Genomic DNA, 22451 nt, shown 5'->3' on the forward strand with positions numbered 1-22451 from the left:
GGTTCAACACAGTTCTTTTGAGGAAAAATACCATGGTTTACCAACCCATGAACACTACTAGAAAAAAGGCTTTCAGTGGCGCACCACATATAGCCATCAGTGGCGCACTAGTGGTGCACCACTGTTATCACGCCACTGCTAACTCCTAGTAGTGGCGCACTAGTGGTGCGCCACTACTAGCCTTGATAACAGTGGCGCACTGCGTGGTGCGCCATTGACATGTCCAGCAGTGCGCCACTATTACATCAAATAGGTGCGCCACTGCTAGATTTTGGGGTGCGCCACTACTTCAGCGAGGTGCTGCGCCACTGCTGCGTGTGGGCGTGCGCCACTGCTGCGTGTGGGCGTGCGCCACTGCTGAAGTGCCTAGTGCGCCACTGCTAGAATTGTAGGAGATCACAGGCAGTGCGCCACTGGAGCCAGGGCAGTGCGCCACTGCACTGATGGGCAACCAGTGCGCCACTGCTACAATTTCAATTTTTTTTGTATCCTGGCAGGTATTTATACAGGTGGTATATGGTACAATAGCACAATACAAGATATATAACACATATACACAACAGCACAGCTCATCCATACATAGTTCTTCACATTAGCCCCACATGATTCACAAGATTTCACATTAGAGAAGTTACGAGGTTACAATGCAAGTTACGGGGTTACAAAGTCGCAAATGATTACATAAGATCGAGTACAATCACATAGAAGAGAGCTAGAGTTAGTACTAGCACCATCCCGATGATAGTGGTCTTCATCCGGTTCCTCCTCCGCTCCCTCCTCTCTCCCGCCAAATAGCGTGCGTATCTATCTTCGGCCTCCGCTCTAGTGGCGTACCCTTTGTAGCTGTTACCGCTAAAACGGTGAACCTATCTCCGACACTCCTCCCAGTCGTTGTAGACTCCGGGAACCTTGCCCTTGTACACGACATACCACGTCATATCTGCACATATATGAACAAGCCAAAGAAACATTAGTGCACGCTCATAGATATTTGCAACGAATAACAGCAAACTCAAAAACGATCCAAGTAGTATGAACTAAATGGAATGCCTCATACATTGTTGGTCGAAACAAATATGAACATCCCGGGATGGCGTCAGTGAGGCCAGGTAGGATGCACAAGAGATTGATATTTGTGCCATCACACCAGGCTCACTGGCGTCACCCCGGAGTGTACAGTTGACCAAACATTCTAATCATCGGCATTTTGAGATACCAAAGCAAATGGAATGACAAGGGCCTCATACATTGTTGGTCCAAACAAATATGAACATCCCGGGATGGTGTCAGCGAGGCCAGGTAGGATGCACAAGAGATTGATATTTGTGTCATCGTACCAGGCTCGCTGGCGTCACCCCGGAGTGTACAGTTGACCAAACATTCTAATCATCGACACTAAAATGGAAGAAAGGCCAATGCAATTAAGAAGTGCCAACTCAAATAAGAGACAAGTAGCTATTATGAACTAAATGGAATGCCTCATATTTTGTTGGTCGGAACAAATATTAACATTTAGAGAAGGGGTAAGCGAAACCAAGTAGGATGCACAAGAGATTGATATTTGTGTCATCGCACCAGGTTCACCGGCCCCTCCTCCAAGTGTATAGGTGACCAAACATTCTAATCATCGGCATTCTGAAAAACCAAAGCAAATGGAATGACGATGGCCTCATACATTGTTGGTCGAAACAAATATGAACATCCGGGATGGCGTAAGTGAGGCCAGGTAGGATGCACAAGAGATTGATACTTGTGCCATCACACCAGGCTCACTTGCGTCACCCCGGGGTCCTCTGTTGACCGAACATTCTAATCATCGGCACTAAAATGGAAGAAAGGGCAATGCAATTAAGAAGTGCCAACTCAAATAAGAGACAAGTAGCTATTATGAACTAAATGGAATGCCTCATATTTTGTTGGTCGGAACAAATATGAACATTTAGAGAAGGCGTCAGTGAAACCAAGTAGGATGCACAAGAGATTGATATTTGTGTCATCGCACCAGGTTCACTAGCCCCTCCTCCAAGTGTATAGGTGACCAAACATTCTAATCATCGGCATTCTGAAAACCCAAAGCAAATGGAATGACGATGGCCTCATACATTGTTGGTCGAAACAAATATGAACATCCCGGGATGGCGTAAGTGAGGCCGGTAGGATGCACAAGAGATTGATACTTGTGCCATCACACCAGGCTCACTTGCGTCACGCCGGGGTGTACAGTTGACCGAACATTCTAATCATCGGCATTCTGAAAAACCAAAGCAAATGGAATGACGAGGGCCTCATACATTGTTGGTCAAAACAAATTTTAACATTCAGGGATGGAGTAAGCGAGGCCAGGTAGGATTCACAAGACATGGATATTTGTGCCATCACACCAGGCTCGCTTGCTTCACCCCCGAGTGTACAAGTGACCAACCATTCTAATCATCGGCATATGCAAACAAAATTAACGACCAAATCAAGTGCGGAAAACGACAGAGCCATATATATAAGTTCACAAACATAGCCGAACTAGTAATTAAACAGACATGCAAGTAAAGTGCTGGATAAAGTTTATTACAACACAAGCTCGTCTTTAGTTCACAAGTACATAACTAGGCTCGCACATCAAGACTCGGCTAAAGGGAATTAGGAGCGTGGATAAAACCGCCGCCTTTCTTCAAGCACATCCATGAGCGGTAGTCGTCACCCTGCATTTGGAGCATTGTGTCTATTTCACTGTTCGACGGCTGATAGCCGGCATAGAACTCCCCGCGCTTCTAATGACATCTTGAAAGATGATTTCACAGAACTCTACTTGGATGCGAAAGAAGTCTTGCTTGATGCCGTCGTCAGGGACCCGCGACAATTTGTTGGCCCAGTCTCTGAGATGCTCAGGTAGCATAAGCTGCTGCTGGTTCCGTATGAACTTATCCATGTGATAGAGGGCGTAGTAGGCATCCTTGTTACTAGAAGGCGGCTTCTTGACGCAGGGAAACTTTGTTTGGTGCTTGAACACATGCTTCCCGTACCTAACATTTGGCCTCTGCATGTGGCCTTTCGCTTTGACGTAGCCATTGAGAGCATCATCAAGTACGGCCTTGACATTCATGTAGTCCGTGGTTGACTCACCGTCCGCAGTGAGGTATGTGTCCACGGAATGTTTCGGGGTTATGGAGATGAGTGTGCAGGTTTTGTCTCTGCGTAGAACACATAATGTTTAAGAACATGACGATTGAAATCTAAAAAAATCACGAGTTAAGACCGGTACGGTGAGGGGTGACTTACTCGGGAAATACAGGCGAGGAGGAGGTTACACTTCTTCCGGTTCGCTAGAAAGAAGTCTTTGAGGTATCCACTCGCGATCGCCCGGTCTCCGGCGGTGGCCAAGTGGACGGCACGCATGTAGAAGGGGTCGGCTATCGCGATGTCCGGGATGTTGTTTCTAATGATCCGCATCGCCTTGCTGAGCGAGTATAGGCGAATGAAGGTGTAGTGCAGCGGATAACTGTTCAGCATGGCGAAGATGTCATCATACCGCAGGAAGATCTTCTCCGCGTAGCCACTATCGACAAAGCCATGGCCCGAGGGCACCTTGGCAACATACACTGGGTATCCATGATCTTTCTCCCTGATACGCCGCCCCTCCATAAACTGAATACCGTCAACCAGAGATCGCATAGGACCGGGTGCAGCATCGTACAATCTTTGAATTAGCATCCGCTCACCCGACACATGCACCCTCGACTCGATATTCTTGGGCACCGGTGGCCCGTCCTGAGCACGGATCGGTGCCGGCTGGCTGGCAGACTTGTCGTCCTTCTTCTTTCTTTTCCGTCCCTTCGGCTTCGTATTTATTGGGACTGCATTCTCCTCTTCGCAAGCCTTCTTCAGTGTGTTAGGACTTATAACACTTCTCACCTCGGCTATCGGCTGAGTCTCGGTGAAGTCGGCAGTCGGAGGCGTCTCCCGAGAACAGAATAGGCGCCGCTTGTTGCAATAGGTTTTCCCTCGGCGGCAGCTTGAGAGGGTTGGCTACTGAGATCGTAGTCCGCCCCAAAATCGAAGTGGCAATCCAGGTTGGCGAATGTACTGTCCTCGTCCGGACCATCGTTCGGATCCTGTGCCATATGCATGTCCTCGTCGGCTGATGGCGGCACCGTTGGGGTGGTCTTGCCATGGCTTGGCGCCGGCACGGCTTGGGGTGTTGTCCGTGGGGTGGTGTCGCTCGCCCCCAAACGAATATGGCTCTTTGGCCAAACCATGGACCAATTGAAGCATTGGTGGAGGGTAAGGACCTCATCTGCGTCGGCGCCATGGGGTTGAAAGGGAGGTACCACGTCGTCATAGCCACTAAGCACCCGAACCAGTTGAATCCTATACACGTCGGGTGCCATGGGTACACCGTGTAACTGGCGGTTGCTCGGTTGAACGATTTTGGCCTTGGCAACGTCGATCAACTCGTCGTTCACAAAATGCAGGAGAGTGCATGGGACGTCGGCGGCGGCACCCTACGGAAAACATGTAGGGCGTTAGGGATGGCTAGCGTAGTCAAAGGCAAGGATATGGAAGTCATTGGAGACGAGGGTTGGTTACCGTGATGGCGTCCAGCTCGGCTAAGGTCGAGGCACCGCCGGCGGCGGGCGTGCCACTGATGGAGTGGCCGCTTGTTGGCGCGGTGCCGGGCGGCGTATTATCCGCAGCAACGGGTGCATTGAGCTGAAGTAATGGCGCCGCGGGAGACACCAAGGTTGGCGCCGCCGGAGCCACCAATGTTGGCGCCGCCGGAGACACCATTGTTGCCGCCTGCGGACTCACCGATGGCTCCACGTTGTGGGAGTTGCTGCCCGTGAAACTGGGAACCGGGGAGGCCCCTTTTTTCCTCCCCTATACCACGCGTCCAGACCGGCAACCAAGGTAGGGATGATGGAGCTAAGCGTCGTGCCCACTTGGTCCTCCACTTGCTGTCGTTGCGTCCTCTGTTGGGTCTCCACGATATGTTGCACTTGTTGCCGCACTTGCTCCTCGACCAATGTCTCGACCAATGTCGGGATCTGTGCAACTTGTGCCTTGAGATGTGCGACCTCCTTCTCATCGATGGTGGCCTTTTTCTCCTTTTTCCCCGACTTATAGTATTCTTACCATTTCATAGAGCATCATTCGCCGACCACACGACCAGCCGACGTCGGCTTACTCAATGGATCCCTCTTCTTGTGGGCATTCAACGCCCTATTTAAAGGGTTGTCCCAAGGGGCACACTGCGAGGAGCTCGTGGACCCCGCGCCGCTACTAGCTTCCTTTTCACTTTCTGCAGTGAGCTCCTTAGCCTACGGGAGGAACATGCACGAACCATTTAGAATTTTGGATTCATCAATAAGAATGCAACCATAAAGGAGCTAATTAAGCGGGTGCATTCCTTACCAGAAGAGCCTCAAACTCCTTCACATCCGGAGTGGTGGTGAGCTCCTTTGTTTTCGGGTCAATACGGTACCGGGCTAGGAGAAAGTTCCTGGTTTGCTTGTTTTTATATTGCGGGAAGAGGGGCTCGAGGCCGTTCTTCACACGCTCCTCATCCGCGGCGTCCCATTTCGGTTGCGCCACCCTAAAACCGCCAGGACCAAGTTTGTGGGTGCCTAAGTTCAGTTTTCGCATGTCCTTCCCCCACTGACTAGAATCCGACGTTGACTCGCTCTCGCACTTGATCTTGAAATCAGCGTAGTCTTGCTCGGTGATCGAGGGATTTGACTCCTTGATCTTATCGTAACTCTCACCACTATTAATCATTTTCTTCACTCGGTTCCTCCAACTAGCGAGGGCGGTGCTCATCTTCGTGAGGGCGGCATTGTGCACTTTGTTCCACATGAGACGCTTTTCTGAGCAGTCCACCGGGAACTCGTATCGTTCGTGCAGCTTCTTGAAGAGGAGGGTGCGCAAATTCGCTCGGTCAGGATGCCTGAGGTTCTCGGTGTTGATCGAGACCGTGCTCCGGAGGATGCACCCGAGTTGGGCCGAGTACCCTTTGACTAACTCGGGGGCGCCGTTGGTTGCCCACCGGCGTTCACTTCGGTGAATGCTCGCTTCACGGTGCCGAGCACATTTGGGCGACGCTCCCTCCGTAGCTTCTTCGGTTTGCCGGTGTCATCCTCGCCGGCACCATCCGTGGTGTGGTCATCCTCGCCGGCACCATCAGTGGTGTCATCGTCGGCGGCATCGTCCGCTCGGTACTCTGGATCGGTGCCATCATCCTCGCCGTCGTCACGGCGAGGTTGTGACTCCATCACCTCCATTTCATCGGTTAGCATCCAAAATGGCTTGCTGCCACTCGCCGCCGGCCTCATCGTTGTCGGCCATGTTCGAACTAAGTAGGAAAAAATGCATAAATTAGCGCAAGATTTCACGGAAAAATTGGGCATGACCTATGCTAATTTATGTACATATGAGTGCCCCATTTTCGCCGAAACGGAAATGAATCAACATTTCGGCGATAATGGGCAACTCTGTCGATCCCTGCACAAGAATATGACACAAAGACACCAGGAAAACAATCCACCAGCTGAGCACCATGGCACATATACACCATGACACATATACAGTTGATCCTCCACCAGCTGAGCACTCAACAACATGCATCAGCTAGCTATATGCATCAGCTAACCATGGGCATACATCAAGCAGCAAGTAGCAACAAGCAGCAAGCAGCAAGCAGCAACTAGCAGCAGCAGCTACAGCTAGCAGCAGCAAGCAGCAGCTACAGCTAGCAGCAGCAGCAAGCAGCAAGCAACTAGCAGCAGCAAGCAGCAGCTATAGCTACCAGCAGCAGCAGCAAGTAGCAGCAGCAAGTAGCTAGCAAGCAGCAGCAGCAAGCAGCCAGCTACCAGCTACCAGCTAGCAAGCAACAACAATTAGCTGTTGGCGGCAGTAGCAAGCAGCAGCAAGCTCACCGTGAGTCGCGTGGAGTCTCCGAGAGGTGAGCTATTGCTCCGGGTCAAGGAAGATGCGGCAGCGACGGTCAGGTGCTCTTGTTCTAGGGCTGTGAATCTCGATCTGGAATCAAAACACACATCATTAGCAAAAATACTCCAAATGTCAAGAAAACAAACAATTTTTTCAGCCTTCTACTTTTGAAAGCCTACAAGACACTTGTATGCTTTCGACAGAGTAAGGTACCTAGGTTTAAAAATCTCAAATTGTTTTTAACTTGGTGTTCTCTCTATTTTAGTGCAAATTTTAGGTGTGCTGGTATGCAGAATACTAGGAACAACATGGCAGATTTGCACATGCTCCTTTCACAAAATTTGCACATGCGCTGCCATAGCTAGCTAGGACAAGACCATTTCACACACTATTTTCACATAGCTAGAACAAAATAACCAAGTCCAATATTTATTGCTTCCCCTAATTAGTGTGCTAGAAAACTAGAAACAATTTTAACAACGAACTCCATGAAAAAACACATCCTAGATACAAATTCACTCTGATCCCAAATTATATGCATTTGGTGTTATTGCAAGTACCTAGCAACTAACAATAAACTAACAACCTAGCAGCAGCAAGCAAGCAACCTAGCAAGCACATAGCAGCAACAAGCATCTTTAAGTTGAAATAACTTGCAGTTTAGTTGAATTAGGATTTAGTTGAATACTACTGCAAAATTATTAGTAGTGTGCATATTATAAATTCATTGTAAGTGAAGGAACATGGTTGAACAGTAGAGTACTTGAGCAATTACAGTGAAGGAAAATGGTCTGATTCTCAATTTATTTCTTGTTAAAAGTTAGAACATAATACGTTGCATTTTTAATGGATTCAAATGAAGCACACCATAGCAACTCAATAGAGTTTAGAAACAAGATTGTGTATTTAGAAACATGGTCACAAATCGGATTCTTCTGTACTACACTTGGAACTATTCCAAAAAAATTACTAGCACGTTGATCAGCTATTTAAACATGTTAAATCAAGAAACCCTAAATCATCACTAGGCAGCAGGAGTAGCGGCGGCTCGAGGGGGAGCACCGAGCAGAAGTAGGAAGTAACGTCGCAGAGGAGAAGGAGGGGAGGAGCACGGCGGCTACCTGGGAAGGATGCGCGGTGGTGTCAGCGGTCGAAGGCGTCAGCGGTCCTCTGCGGCGGCGTCAGCGGTCGAAGGCGTGGCGGGGGCGGCCGGTGGTCTTGGAGCAGACGAGGAAGGCGGCGAGGAGGAACCTGCTCCGCGGCGACGAGGTCGCAGAAGAGGAGGTCGCAGACGAGGAAGGCGACGAGGAGGTCAGAGAAGAGGAGGTCGCCGACGTGCTGCTCCTGCTCCGCGGTGAGCTTGAGAGGATCTGCGTGGGGGGAGAGAACGTGAGGCGGCCGGGTGGGGATCGAGGTGAATCGAGGGGGAGGCGGCCGCCGGCAGGGAGGTGAATCGAGGGGTACCTGCGCGACGCCGCCGGGGTCTGTTCGCTCGCGTCGCCTGGGGGAGGGGCGGCTGCCGGCGTCGGAGAGGGGGCACCGTGGATCGAGATTGTACTGGGGAACAATGGGCAATGGAGGATGTGGTCGGGACGGCCGGGGGAATTTTGGCTAAGTCCCAGACACTCTTAGCAATAGCGCACCTCTAGTGGTGCGCCACTATGTGGCTTAGCAATAGCGCACCTCTAGGGGTGCGCCACTACCACTTTATGTCTAGGTCAAAAGAAAAACGCGTGGGGATTTGACATATTCCGATTAGTACCATACTGGCTCTGTCCCTGGTTGGTTTGTGCCAAACCTTGCCGGCCAGGTTCGAACCCTGGCGACCCCATTTTTTCCTTTTCTTTTTAAATTGATTTAACACTATAATAAACATCCAAAATAGCACAATACACCAAAATAAAAGGCATAAATAATTATGGTTATGTAGAATATTTAAAATACTATAGAATCTAGAAAATATCCAAAAATATAAATTATATGTCTATTTTGATCGGTACAATGTGTAGATTAACAATATGACATCAATTATTCATACAAGAAAATGATACATAATTATCTTTTCACAATCTTCTTGCCCTTCTTTCTCGCGGTTGAATAATTTAACCCCGGAACTCCTAGACTTCTTCTCTTGAATGGACGGCCTTTAGGTAGGGTGGTCCTCGCTTCTTCTTGTTGTGTATGGTTCTTCATCATCGTCGTCGTCATCTTCCATCTTCGGATCGCCGTACCGGTCAAAGTCTAGCTCGTTGGCGGCTCCATCCATTCCGATGATGCTCCTTTTGCCTCTCCTCACGACAACACGGCTGGGCTTTTGCGGGTCGGTAATGAAGAAGCATTGGTCCACTTGGGAAGCTAGTACCCATGGCTCATATTTCGCGGTGACCTTTGCGCCCGCTGTCTTGGATTTGGCTTCGGGTATAACCATGGTGGTGAAATGTCGGTCTTCTTTTACGACGTTCTTGGCCCACCTGACACGGAACATCGGCACATTCTCTCCGGCGTAGCTCAGCTCCCGCATCTCCTCGATCTTTCCGTAGTATCTCTCGCTTGATGTCACCGGTGTAGGACTCCATCGTTACCCCGGAGTTCCGATAATCGCTCTTCATGTCCTTTTCCTCGGTGTAGAATGTGTAGCCGTTGATATCGTACGCCCGAAATGTCATCGGGTTGTGTTCGGCGCCCGTGACAAGGCGAAGATGAGTTTTTCTTCCGCGAAGAATCCTCATCTATAGGGTACGTCAGCATCTTGTCCTTGAACCACCGCGTGAAGGTTGAGTTGTGCTCTTTGATTATATCTCCGTCCGTCCTCTGTTGGCCCTGATCATTGTACATCGTGGCGATGAAGGTTTTGTGCTCTACCACCCAAGGATCGACCACGTCTATGTGTTGTAGCGCGACTAGGTTTGCTCTTTCAAAGTCGGTGATTCGACCCTTGAAGTCGACATGCATTTCGCGGCTACCCTCGCGGTAACCCCATCCAGCCGAGCTTCCCGAGGTGCCCGTTTACGGGCAGACCGACGGGATTCTCGATTTCTAGATAACTCGTGCGAAGGAGATGCACTCTTCGGTCGGAAAGCCCTTGGCTATGCTTCCGTCCGGACGTGCCTCGTTGCGAACGTACCCTTTGATGACACCATTCATCCTTTCGAACGGCATCATGCTGTGCGAGAACGTCGGCCCCGGCTTGGATGATATCCTCCACGATATGTACCAGCAGATGCACCATAACGTCGAAGAATGCGGGCGGGAAGTACATCTCAAGCTCGCACGGTATCACCACGATCTCTTCCTCGTAGCCTTCTAAGTTGCCTCACGCCAACGGACTTCCGAGAGATGACGTCGAAAAAGTTGCATAGGCCAAAAGCGTTTCACGGACGTGCGCGTCCATGATCCCACGGATTGCAACCGGAAGTATCCGCGTCATCGGCACGTGACGGTCGTGAGACTTCATCCCGCTCGAACCTCTGCTTCGCTTTGTCTAGGTACCTGCTTATCTTCCCCGCGTAACCGTAAGGAAGTTTTACTCCTAGGAGACAGTCGAAAACTCGCTCGATCTCCTTCTGACTTAGAGTGAAGCACGCGGGGGGCAGTAATATTCGATCTTTTTGGCCTTTTTGCCCTTGCGACGACTTTGCGTGTCCTCCGCCTCATCATCGTCATCGTCATCATCATCATCATCATTAGGGCGTCCCGCGTGAAGCTCCTCCCTGATCCCAATTGATTGCAAGTCGTACCTTACTTTCGGCCCATCTTTGGTCTTCTCTGGCATGTTGAGGAGGGTACCAAGCAGACTCTCGCACACGTTCTTCGTGATGTGCATGACATCAAGGCTGTGAGGCACACGGAGGATCTTCTAGTACGGCAAGTCCCAGAAAACAGACCTCGTCTTCCATACCTTAAGCAGCGGCTCCGGCGCCTTTCGCTTCTTTCCCGGCGGTGGGCACTCTTTCCAATTTTTCAATAGCTCGTCTATTTGCTCGCCGCTTCTCGTACGTGGCTGTCTTCGTGGTTCGTCTTCACCATCGAACAGATCCTTGCGTTTCCTCCATGGGTCGTCCTCGCGAAGCCACCTTCGATGTCCCATGAACACCGTTTTCGAGGACCCAGGATCTCTATCTAGTTGGCGGTACGTTGTGTCGTCCATGCACCTGACGCATGCATTGAATCCGTGGACCACCTGCCCTGCGACATATCCGTAACCGAGAAAGTCGTGCACCGTCGTGAGCAACGCGGCTCTCATAGGGAAATATTCTTCCGCGACGGCGTCCCACTTGTTGGCAGGCGCGTCCCATAGCGTGGCTAGCTCCTCTTTCAGAAGCCCCATATACAGATTGATGTCGTTCCCTGGTTGTTTCGGCCCTTCAATTAGCATACTCATTTGAATGTACTTCCTCTTCATGCACAACCAGGGGGGAGGTTATACATCCAGACAAACACGGGCCAGGTGCTATGCGTGCTGCTCTGGCTGCCAAACGGATTGACTCCATCGGTGCTCGCGCCCAGCCTTATGTTCCTAGGATCGTCCCCAAATTCTGGGTACTCGAGGTTCAACGCATTCCACTGGCTAGCATCCGAAGGGTGTCTCAACATCCTGTCCTTTTTCTTTTTCTTCGGATCATCTGCATCATCTTCTCCCTTCCTCATCTCCGCGTGCCAGCGCATTAGCTTTGCTTGCTTAGGATCCGCGAAATACCGCTGTAGACGAGGAGTGATCGGAAAGTACCACACCACCTTCCGAGGAGCTTTCTTCCCCTTCTTGTACCGACTGATGCCGCACTCCGGACATATGGTACACTCCGCGTGCTCGTTCCGATAAATGATGCAATCGTTCAAGCACACATGGTATTTCACATGCGGTAAATCCAGAGGACACACGATTTTCTTGGCCTCCTCGATACTAGTCGGACACGTGTTACCTTTGGGAAGACGTTCCTGCCAGAACGACATGTTCTCGTTGAAGGATGTGTCGGTCATTTTGTGCTTTACCTTCATCTCCCGAGCCATGAGCGTTACTTTCGAGCGGGTATCCTCCGGCCTGCATCCTTCATACAATGGAGTAACCGCGTCTACCTCCAGTTGATCCATCTTGGCTTTCTCTCGGGTGGCAGCTCTTGCGTTACTCGTCTGCTTGATAAGCAGCTCTTGAAGATAAGGGTCCTGCACCCAGTCCATCGACGATGGTCCATCGTCTTCATCTTCATGATCGTCATGATGACCTCCATCTTGATCTTCCTCATCATCAGGTCCAGGATCTCCTACATTGTGATCATGATCATCTCCGGGATCTTCTACATCCTGATCATGTCCGAGATCTTCTACATCCCAATCACCTCCTTCCTTATTTGTTGTTGAAATCCCATGGACAAATTCATAATCATCTTCGTCGCCTTCCCACCGATAGCCATCCATGAAACCACGCATGAGAAGGTGGTCCCGCACCATATCGGCTTTAGGGTCCATAAGGCTCGTCAGCTTGCATCTTCGACACGGACATCTTATCTCCTTTTGGTTATTTCTAATCATCTCGGCTGTCGCGGCTTTCAAAAACCTAGCCACAACGCCTTCGCTCATCATGCGGACCATGGTAGCCTGCGGGTACAGAGAAAATGGATATCTTAGCATACCAAAAGAAAATTTTGGCATGACCTTCCCTAAAAATAGGACATATGTATATGCGTAGTATGCCCAACATTCGCCGAAACGGAAATGAATCAACGTTTCGGCAAAATATTGGCAACTCCATCGCATTTCAAATCCCCGCAAACAAAAACACATGCAACACATGTGTGGAGGCTTCGCATATACAACACATGTGGATCCGGAGGCTTCGCATACAACACACATGCACGTGACGCTTTTCGCGCATGCGCACAACACATGATCATCGAGCTTCGCACATAACATATGTGCACACACACGTGTACGTGACGTGTGTGCAAGACGATCATATCGGAACCGGTCACACACAAAGCATAAAACCAACAAAGTTACCGATACGGCGAGACCTAGAGTGTTGGATGAGGTAAAAAGTTGAGATTGAGTAGGGTATTGAGCTAAGAAAGCTTCACCATTACTTACCTATGAAGAAAATTAAGTTTACCAACTTAATTTTGGTGAATGAAGAGGTGAAAATGAGGTGGGGAGGAGGGGCAACACGACCAGATCCAGATTTGGTGGGAGGTGGTGGTGGAAGAGTGTTTGGGGAAAGTGGGTGGCACATGTGAGTGGAGGGGTTAAAAGCAGGAAAATGGTCCCAGGTTAGCAGTGGCGCACCACCGAGCCGTGCGCCACTGCTAGGGTGACATAGCAATGGCGCACGGCTAGATGGTGCGCCACTGCTAAGCCTCTCATCTCTAAATGGGCTCTGGCCACCCCCTACCAGTGGCGCACATAATGACATGCGCCATAGGTAACCTATGTAGCAGTGGCGCACCACCTAAGTGCGCCATTGCTAAGCCTATCATCTCTAAACGGGCTCTGGACACGTCCTAGCAGTGGCGCACCTCACAAACGTGCGCCATAGGTAAGAAATGTAGCAGTGGCGCACCACAGAGACGTGCGCCACTACTAGTTTGGGGGAGGAGCTGGACTCCTTTCACCACTTACTTATGGCGCACCACAATCAAGGTGCGCCACTACTACTTTTGTAACAGTGGCCCACCGTTTTGTGGTGCACCACTGCTAAGTAGTAGTGGCGCACGGCAGTCATGGTGCGCCACTGCTGGCAGTCTTACGGCTAGGCCTTTTCCTAGTAGTGGAAGGACGAATGAAGGAGGAAAGATTTCAACCTATCAAAGAAAGGTTTAGGAAAAGACTAAATGACTGGTCAGAAAATATGCATCTGGGAGCAGAAGAAGCCTTTATCAAATCAGTAGCCAAGCTTTGACAATTTTTGTCATGGTGTGCATAAACTACCTGCAGCTTTTCATGAAGATTACACAAATATGATAAGAATATTCTGGTGGAGGGAAGAAGAAAATAAGAAAAGGGTACATTGGGCGGCATGTGACTCCCTGACATATCCTAAATGCATGGGGGGTGTTGGCTTCAGAGTCTCCAAATGTTTCAATCAAGGTATTTTAGCTAGACAAGCCTAGAGGCTGCTTCACAACCCAAATTCTTTATGTGCTCGGCTAATTAAAGCTAGATACTAGCCCAATGTTAACCTATTGGACACTGTTTTTATGAAAGACAACTCACCTAGTTGGAAGGGAGTTGAACATGGTTTGGAGCTCTTAAAAAAGGGCGTCATCTGGGGGTGGGAAATGGAAAAAATATAAACATTTGGAGATACCATTGGATAAAGAGAGATGGTGCTTTGAAGATTACAAGGAACTAAAGAGAGTAAAATCTTTGTTTGGAAGTGGTAACAATGGATGGAATCACCAACTAGTCCACTCCATCTTCTTAAGTCACGATGCAAATAACATTTTAAAGATGAGAGCAACATCACAATACTTGTATGATACTCGGGTGTGTCATTATGAGAAGAATGGTTTATTCACAGTCAAAAGCGCATACAAGTTGGCTTCAAACCTAAACAGAGAAGCACCTGCAGCAGCTAGCACTGAACCTAATGGGAGACGTGGCCTTTGGAAAAATGTTTGGAAGGCAAACAACCGAATAAGGTAAGAATATTTAGTTGGATGTTGGCAAGGGACAACCTGCCTACACAGAAGAATAGATGGCGGATAAACCTGGAAGTGAAGAATACTTGTAAGATTTGTGGTAATGGTGTAAAAGACAGTTTCCATGTTGCAGCGCAATGTACAAGAGCAAAGGCGCTGAGATATAGAACGAGGGATTTCTAGAAACTTCCTAAAGAAAAAAGATTCGAAAGAACATGAGAAGATTGGCTATTGATCCTTCTCAATAATTCTGATAAAAAGTTGCATCAGGCAATCCTACTCACCCTTTCGGGATCATGGCACTTAAGAAATGATAGCTATCATGGGAAGGGGGAAGCCACAATTGAATAATGTGCCAGGAATCTTTCAGCTTATGTTAGAAGTCTTAATACTAACCCAAATGCTTTGGTGGTTCCTGATGGTGCAGATGCTAAGGGCAAAAAACATGTGATTGTCTTGCATATTGATGAAAAGATAGAGAGGAGAGCAACAAAAAGTGAAAGTTGCAAATGTTGATGGTTCTTACATTCCTCAAAATGGGACTGCTACAACAAGAGTTGTTATCAAAGATCATACTGGGAAATTAACTGCTGCAGGTTGTAATATCTTACAAAGCTGTAGCTGTGCGGAGGAAGCTGAAGCGATGGCCCTTGCTGATGGAGCGGCAGTAGAAGGCAATGGCCCGAGAGCCCCATTATATTTGAATCTAATTGTCCCCATGTGTGAAAAGTGCAAACCAGGGAATGCAAAACTTATCCCACTTAAGGAATACCTATGCTGATTTTATTACTCCACTTCTGTTAGTTTCCTTCCGAATTGGAAGTATTTTTTTGTCAAGAGAGCAAAATATAATACTGTTCATGAGTGTTCTGCCTATGTACGGCTTTTAGGTGTCGGTGCTACCTGGAACAGATATTTCCCAGATTGTGTTGCTAAGGCTGCGGCTTTAGATTGTAACCGAACATCTGATGCATATGAAGCTTTGTTAGCACTAAAAAAAATAAGATATGAGCACATGAGGGGACAAACATGTATATAGTATAAAGCAAGGCATCCAGATCAGAGAGGTGCATTGCTCGAAGCAACGTATGAGTCCCACTTCCCTTTTGCGTGATCTTCTTCTTGATGAAAGAAGAGTTAGGTGCGGTTTGTACGTCCGTTTATGCATGCATGGGCTTGAATATTGGGTCGGCTCGTTCAGATTTCCCCGTTCGAAAACCAAAACTTGCGCGCTTAATCTGGTCATATCTTTTCGGATCGCTTAAACCACGGCTCCACGTACACGACATGTCAAGCTAGTGGCCGGCCGTCGTGGCGCGGCGCGGGACAGGTCATCAAGATTTTGTTCCGATGGATGGGGTCTAGGTGGCGGACGTGGGCCTGCATGTGGGGCTATTCGCGACACGCACGCACCCGGCCCATGCAGTCCGTCAGTCCTGGCGTTTCCTTCCTTGAAAGCCGATCCGTTTCCTTTCAGTTTTTCTTCTACGCGCTCGTCTCAGCCGCTATCTTCTCTTCTCCTTTTTTCGTTCTAGAAGGAAACGCGCCTGCCCTCCTTTTGCTTGCCTGTTTAATTCCTTGTGCGGTAGAGTAGAGGACTCCATAATAAGGAGTTAATAATGGAAAGCTGTAAAAGAAAAAGAGTTAATGGAAAGTGAAATCGCCATATATCTATATAATATATATACCAATTTGTAAAGTTGGACTATATCAATCCCGGCCGATCTTCAAAAATATGGTCTTGCTAATATACAGTCTTGATAGTAATAAAGCTCCAAATATATCGGTCGGTTAATTTGTTTGGCCGTATGCATGTTATTCTCTTCCAATTATATAGGCGTATATTGTTGCCGCATAAGATATGCACTGTTTAATTTGTGAATAATTTTGTACAGCTGTACAAGCCATGTACGTACGTTTTGAAAGTGTAGCTGCCGATCGACGTGTGGTTACCTTTAATTTGGCGCCTTAATTATCTGTATATCTCGCAATTAAACACGAGTTAAGGAACTTCATGGAGAAGCACGAGGGTTACTACAGTATTGGTAGAGATTTTTTTGCTACTACTATTAAATAGAAAAAGGCTGTACGTAGTACGTAATTCCCATCTAAAATTAAAGGTCGATTTGCGGGCAGGAACGAATGGCCGGCCGGCCGATATGTTCTTACCAAATCAATCTCAAAAAGCTCATTAGTTTCCTTCCTAATTCTTAGCCATCCTGCGTTACATCTCTGCAGCATTAACTTGCTCCCTTATATATCTTCTCAGCAAATTAATGCAAATATATACTGGAGTAGCAATCCATGGATCCCATGCAGTACATGCATGCACGTAACGTAACGTGCGAGCTGTGATTGCCCTCCTCCACAAACCGCGCGCGGTTTACCGAGTCTGGATCGAAGGCGTAATTTGTTTTAATTAATCTGGCCTTTCCTTACACCCCAAGATTCGTGCAGATCAAAGCTAATAGTACACCTTAACGACGCCAGCTGATTTGGCGCCACAACGACGCTAACACAAACATATCCGTGGCATATATCTAGCCGGGTTTCCTTTGGCCTTTTTCCAAATGAACGGACCAGATGGAACAGAAGCCAGCTAATAGATCGGGCGCGGATGGATTTGTAAAGTAACAAGGGCGAATTCTTGGTATACTCAAATAAAGGGCCGGAGATTGGAAACGGACGCCATAAATAAAAGGAAATCGTTCCTGAAAAGGAGAGGGATTATTTGCGGTCAATCCCATATTCAGTTGCTGCCTCACTGCCGGACGGACGTGGAGGCCAGCCGGGAACGCGGTCATCAACCATAAATACGGCGCTCCCTGCCATCCAAGGACCTTGTTTCTTTGCCACCCCCGCCCGCCGATCCATCCCACACCTGGCCGCTCTACTTCTGTATATATACGAGGAGCCTCCCACGCGGACTGCGAGGACCAACGTACCCATCCATCCGCTCACCGATCGCCATGGCCGTGGACGCGCAGCGCCTCCTCTTCGCCACTGCCCAACACCAGCCTCCCTCCGCCGCCCTCGGGCGGCCGGGCGCGGCTATGCCGATGATGGCTGGCGCCGCGGCTCCGGCGTTCTCGCCATGTTACGGCGGCGTCGCGGTGGGGAGCCACCAGCAGCAGCAGGCCTACCTGTCATCGTCGTCTTCGCCCTACATGGGCCTCGTTCCGGCGCCGGCGCCGCAGCAAGCGTCGGCGGGAGGGCAGCAGGATCAGTACACGGAGTTCCTCGCGCTAGCCGCGGCCGATCTCGCCAAGAGGGGCGTCAGCCTCCACGGCGCCCAGGAAATGGTCGCCGGCTACAAGAGGAAGCGCGACGACCACTCGTCGCCGGCGAGCGTGCTCGCGGCCCACGCGCAGCAGCAGGCGGCCGCCGTCGACCGCGTCCTGCTCAAACACGTAAGTGCCCACGATCAATCAAACCGTGCATCATGCATGCGCCGTTACCTCCGCGCACGACCGAGCCTTTCCCTTTCCCTAACCGTGATCGATCGACGCATGCAGGCGGCCAACATGTGGACGGCTCTGGCGGAGCAGCGCAAGAGGCACGCGCGGCTCATCCTCTCCACCGTCGAGGCCCGGGCGGCGAAGCGGCTCAAGGCCAAGGACGAGGAGATCGACCGGCTCAGGGGCTTGAACTGGGCGCTCGAGGACAGGCTCAGGAACCTCTACGTCGAGGCGCAGATGTGGCGCGACATGGCGCAGTCCAGCGACGCCGCCGCCACCGCGCTCCGCGCCGACCTGCAGCGGGCGCTCGACGCGCAGGCGGTCCGTGGCGGCGGCATCGGCGGCGACGCGGAAGACACCGGGTCCTGCTGCTGGGGGGACAACAACCGCGGGGACGACGAGGAGGAGGAGGTCAGGACGCCGGTGGCGACGGTCGTCGGGACGTGCAAGGGGTGCGGCGAGGGCGACGCCGTCGTGCTGATGCTGCCGTGCAGGCACCTCTGCGTGTGCGCGTCATGCGCGGCCACGGCGCCGGCGTGCCCGGCCTGCGGGTGCGCCAAGAACGGCACCGTCTGCGTCAACTTTTCCTGATGCGGGCAAGGAATAGTTTAGAGTCGACTTTTTTTTTTTCCTTTCTCTTATATATGAAACTTGGTAGAGTCGACTTTGTAGTTTTGTACCCTTCTCCTCTTTTTTTGTTCCTTAGATAGATAGATGGGGGGTGCATTATAGCGCGATGGTTGTTCGAATGACCTCGCTTAGAGAGGATGAGTGCCCCCCAACTCCTTTCTTCGGTTTAGTTTAGCTTTTCTTCTCAACATGTTGGATCAATTGTTCAACAAGATGAGAAAACGTTCTGAATATTGCATATCAGTGCTTTAAACTCAAGGACATTTCATAAACTTGTTGTGCCCCTGTTTTTAGATCAAGGTAAGGCTATGGTACAACATGAGGGCGACGACGAGGGCTAATTTGTCGTGACTTAGGTGACCGCTTGACCAGAGCTGTGGTGGTTTGTCGTGACTAAGGTGACCGCTTGACCGGGGCGACGGGAGATCGTGCCAACAATGAGTGCGTCAGCCTAGAGAAACTGCAAGCAATGAGAATGGCATATGTTGTTGTCACGAGGCAACCGAGGCATGGAGAGGGAGGGCGGGGGAGGAAGGTCGTATGTCCCGCTACATGTGAAGAAAGGCTAACTAGGGTTTACTTTACCTTTTCTCCGGTTTAGTTTACCTTTTCTTCTCAAGATGTTGGATCAAATGTTCAACAAGATGAGAAAAAGTTCTGAATATTGCATATCGGTGCTCAAACTCAAGGACATATCATAAACTTGGTGTGTCCCTTTTTTTTAGATTAAGGGAAGTCTATGCTACAACAAGAGGGTGACGATGAGGGTTAATTTGTCGTGGCTTAGCTGGCCGCTTGAACGGAGCGGTGTGGGTTTGTCGTGACATATGTGACCGCTTGACCGGTGCGATAGGAGATGGTGCCAACAATGAGTGCGTCGGCGCAGAGAAATTATAAGAAAGGAAGATAGCACATGTGGTTGTTACGAGGCGACCGAGGAACACAGAGGGAGGGGACGGGGGAGGAAGGTCGTATGTCCCAGTGCATGTGAAGAAAGGCTAACTAGGGTTTAGTGTTTTCCCGACACGTAGGCAAAGGGGAAACATAAAACTCGATTCAAACTTGGCAGAACAAAAAAAAATTGATTTTGTTTTAGATTCATCCGCCCAATGATTAATGTAGTTTTATGGTGAAGATATTTGGCATAGTTTAATTTTCTAAATCCATACCAACATCCAAGGATTTTTTAAGTTGCATCTGCTATCCTAGTCTTTCGAAATTTTCCTACTCATGGTACAATTGTTTTGACTGCTAGATCTTGTACCAAGATTTGTGTCAGTGCATGCAATGAACTTCTTTTTCCAATGAGACTGATATGCTCCAATAATACTAGCCGTTTGCATAGATGTATCCCCCCTTTGGGTAGTAGAGGACATGGCTAGGGGACGGGTAGGCCATCCCGTGGGTGGTCAAGAGCAGGGGAGGGGGGAGGGGGGCCATTGTGTGGTAAGAGGCCTAGGCCATCCCGTGGGTGGTCGGGGAGGGGTAAGACCAAGGCGGAAGTTAATGCATGTGACCTGATAGGGAAGGAGTGGAGAGGACGGGATGGTCTAAGGCGATAGGGGCCGCTCACAAGACACAAATAAGCGTATGGTGGTGATCATGTTGATTGTGATGATGGTGTTAAAAAAGTTGGCTTTCTATGTATCCAATTGCCACAAAACTTTCCCTTTTCTCCGCAACTCATTTTAATTCACATGATATTATAATAAATGTGCGAAACAGAATCCCAAGAAAATACATGAATTCACGTAGTTTTTTGAATGTCCTTGGAGGGGTTGTTTATTGAGTATATGGTGCCTTTGGTTCATGCAAAATTCATTTGGTTTCCTACGATTTTACAGTCAGCCCAAATAAATTGATTGGCTGATACCTATGAATCAAAGGTTGGTACATATCGTTCAAAATCCTGCTCCCAAACACCCAATTTATTCATACCAGATTTTGTAGCCAACCCTTTGATTTGTTAATTAATTCCTACTGTATATCAATCAAACGTTTGCTACGTTACAAAATCCTATAATATGATCCCTCCAAAACTCCTTCAAATTGGAAAATAAATGTCTATATCTGTTCTCAGCCAAGACTATATGCAAACCGACCTACAGTATATATGGACACTCGGTTTAATTATGTTTTGGTTTTGTTGTTTGCCTTTGGGCACACGAAGGTTTAACTTTGGTTTGGATTTCGTGTCGTTGGGTGTCTGTCCGGCGCGGATGGAGCAGCTAGATCGTACGTGCAGATAATAAGACCACGAATACGATTGGTCAACGAATTGAAGCAAACGGTCGGCTACGAGAGCTTAGGATAAGTATAGCCCCGGTGATAAGAGAGACTCGATCAGATGCTTGAAAGAAGCACTGAAGCACAGGAACTTGCCGGCACGCATCGCATGACATGGCCGAAAATAGCCGATCGATCGATCGATGTGCCACGCTATCATATTTTGGAGTAGCTGAAGCAGAGAGACGGAGAGGGACTTCCTGCCTGCCTCTGTATCTGCACATGTATTTCTGTAGCAGACAAGGCCATCAGATTCAGATCCGTCCACCGCACATGCAGTGTAGCCAACCGACACCGGCCGCCAGTTTACGTGCAGGTTGGTCACACACGCAATGCAAGGCAGGCAATGCTGAAGGAATGTGAGAGCCATCCTGGGCAATTCGTGCCGTTCTTTTCTGAGCCCCGATGGAGCATCGGCTCGCAGCCTGCAGGTGCATGTGTTCTGTACATCTGTGTTCTGCGTGCCTCGTGTGGAGTCTCTACTCCTGAGTCCTGACCAGTTGCCTCATTGTGACCGCGCAGGCCATCTCTCCTTCATCCCCTCATCAGCGACGGCCGAAAGGGCCCGCTTCTTGGCCTCGCCAACATCAGGGCCGTTCCTGACAAATCCGGGGCCCTAGGGCGAGACGGAAACTGAGGCCCTTCTCTTTTTGAATTTGTTGAAAAACATGCAAATATGGTTTTTTTCATTTGAAAACCATATGTTACAGATATTGTATTAGAATATGGCTCGCGGTCATGGCGGTGGAGCTCTTAGGATGGGCTGCCACGGACGGGCTCGAACGGTGCAGTGTCTTCCGGACCAGCGCCGCGTGCGACACTGCGGGTCCTCAGCCCCTCTCCGGCCATGCCTTCCCTGGAAGGTATCCAAGGTGGTGGTGGTGATGATGATGATGATGATGATGATGATGATGATGATGATGATGATGATGATGATGACGACGACGATGACGACGATGATCACTAGTAGAGAACATGCCTTTTGTCCTTAGCCCTTTAAAACGAGCCGGGACCAGTGGGGGGCATTGGTCCCGGTTCGTTCGGCGTGGGGTGACCCCACCCTCTAGTCCCGATTTGTTTGGGGTCTTTGGTCTCGGTTTGTAATACAAACTGGGACTAAAGGGGCTGCAGCAGGGCGTGGCAGGCCGTGTCAGGTCTCGAAACCCTTTGGTCCCGGTTTGCCTTACCAACCGGGACCAAGTACCCATCTTCCTACATATACCTTCCTCTGCCCAAGTGTGAGCCACACTTAGCCAGTTTTCCACTTCTTAGCACAAGAGGGTGTATGTTGCTTTGCCCTCTTCATATGCACAAGAGGTGTTCGATGAAATGCCTAAAAGATTTTGCCACTTGAGTTCACACAAAACAAGCCACACTTAACTGTCTTTTTTCTTCATCATCGAGGTTAACAACTTTATCCTTCCATATGTCATTGATAGAATGCATGTGTATATATATACATCATTTCACTAATCATGATGCTCTGTAATGATTTTTGATAAGCTTA

At 49.3% G+C, this 22451-nt stretch overlaps 1 protein-coding gene across 1 annotated transcript; it reads left to right on the forward strand.

Moving 5' to 3' along the window:
* The first annotated feature begins 17433 nt into the window (after nucleotides 1-17433).
* LOC124699973 (BOI-related E3 ubiquitin-protein ligase 1-like) lies at nucleotides 17434-18911 on the forward strand. Its single transcript, XM_047232184.1, has 2 exons — nucleotides 17434-17980; nucleotides 18086-18911. Exons 1-2 carry the CDS (start codon nucleotides 17540-17542, stop codon nucleotides 18617-18619), a joined length of 975 nt encoding a protein of 324 aa, XP_047088140.1. The 5' UTR covers nucleotides 17434-17539; the 3' UTR covers nucleotides 18620-18911.
* Nucleotides 18912-22451: the final 3540 nt, after the last annotated feature.

This window comes from Lolium rigidum, chromosome 3, assembly GCF_022539505.1.
Source record: "Lolium rigidum isolate FL_2022 chromosome 3, APGP_CSIRO_Lrig_0.1, whole genome shotgun sequence".
NCBI lineage: Eukaryota > Viridiplantae > Streptophyta > Magnoliopsida > Poales > Poaceae > Lolium > Lolium rigidum.

What these genes read in the sequence shown, in the direction of transcription:
- LOC124699973 (XM_047232184.1), top strand. Translation starts at nt 17,540, where the DNA reads ATGGCCGTGGACGCGCAGCGCCTCCTCTTCGCCACTGCCCAACACCAG. An exon ending in ACCGCGTCCTGCTCAAACAC is followed by an intron (nt 17,981 to 18,085) that starts GTAAGTGCCCAC and finishes CGACGCATGCAG; the next exon opens with GCGGCCAACATGTGGACGGC.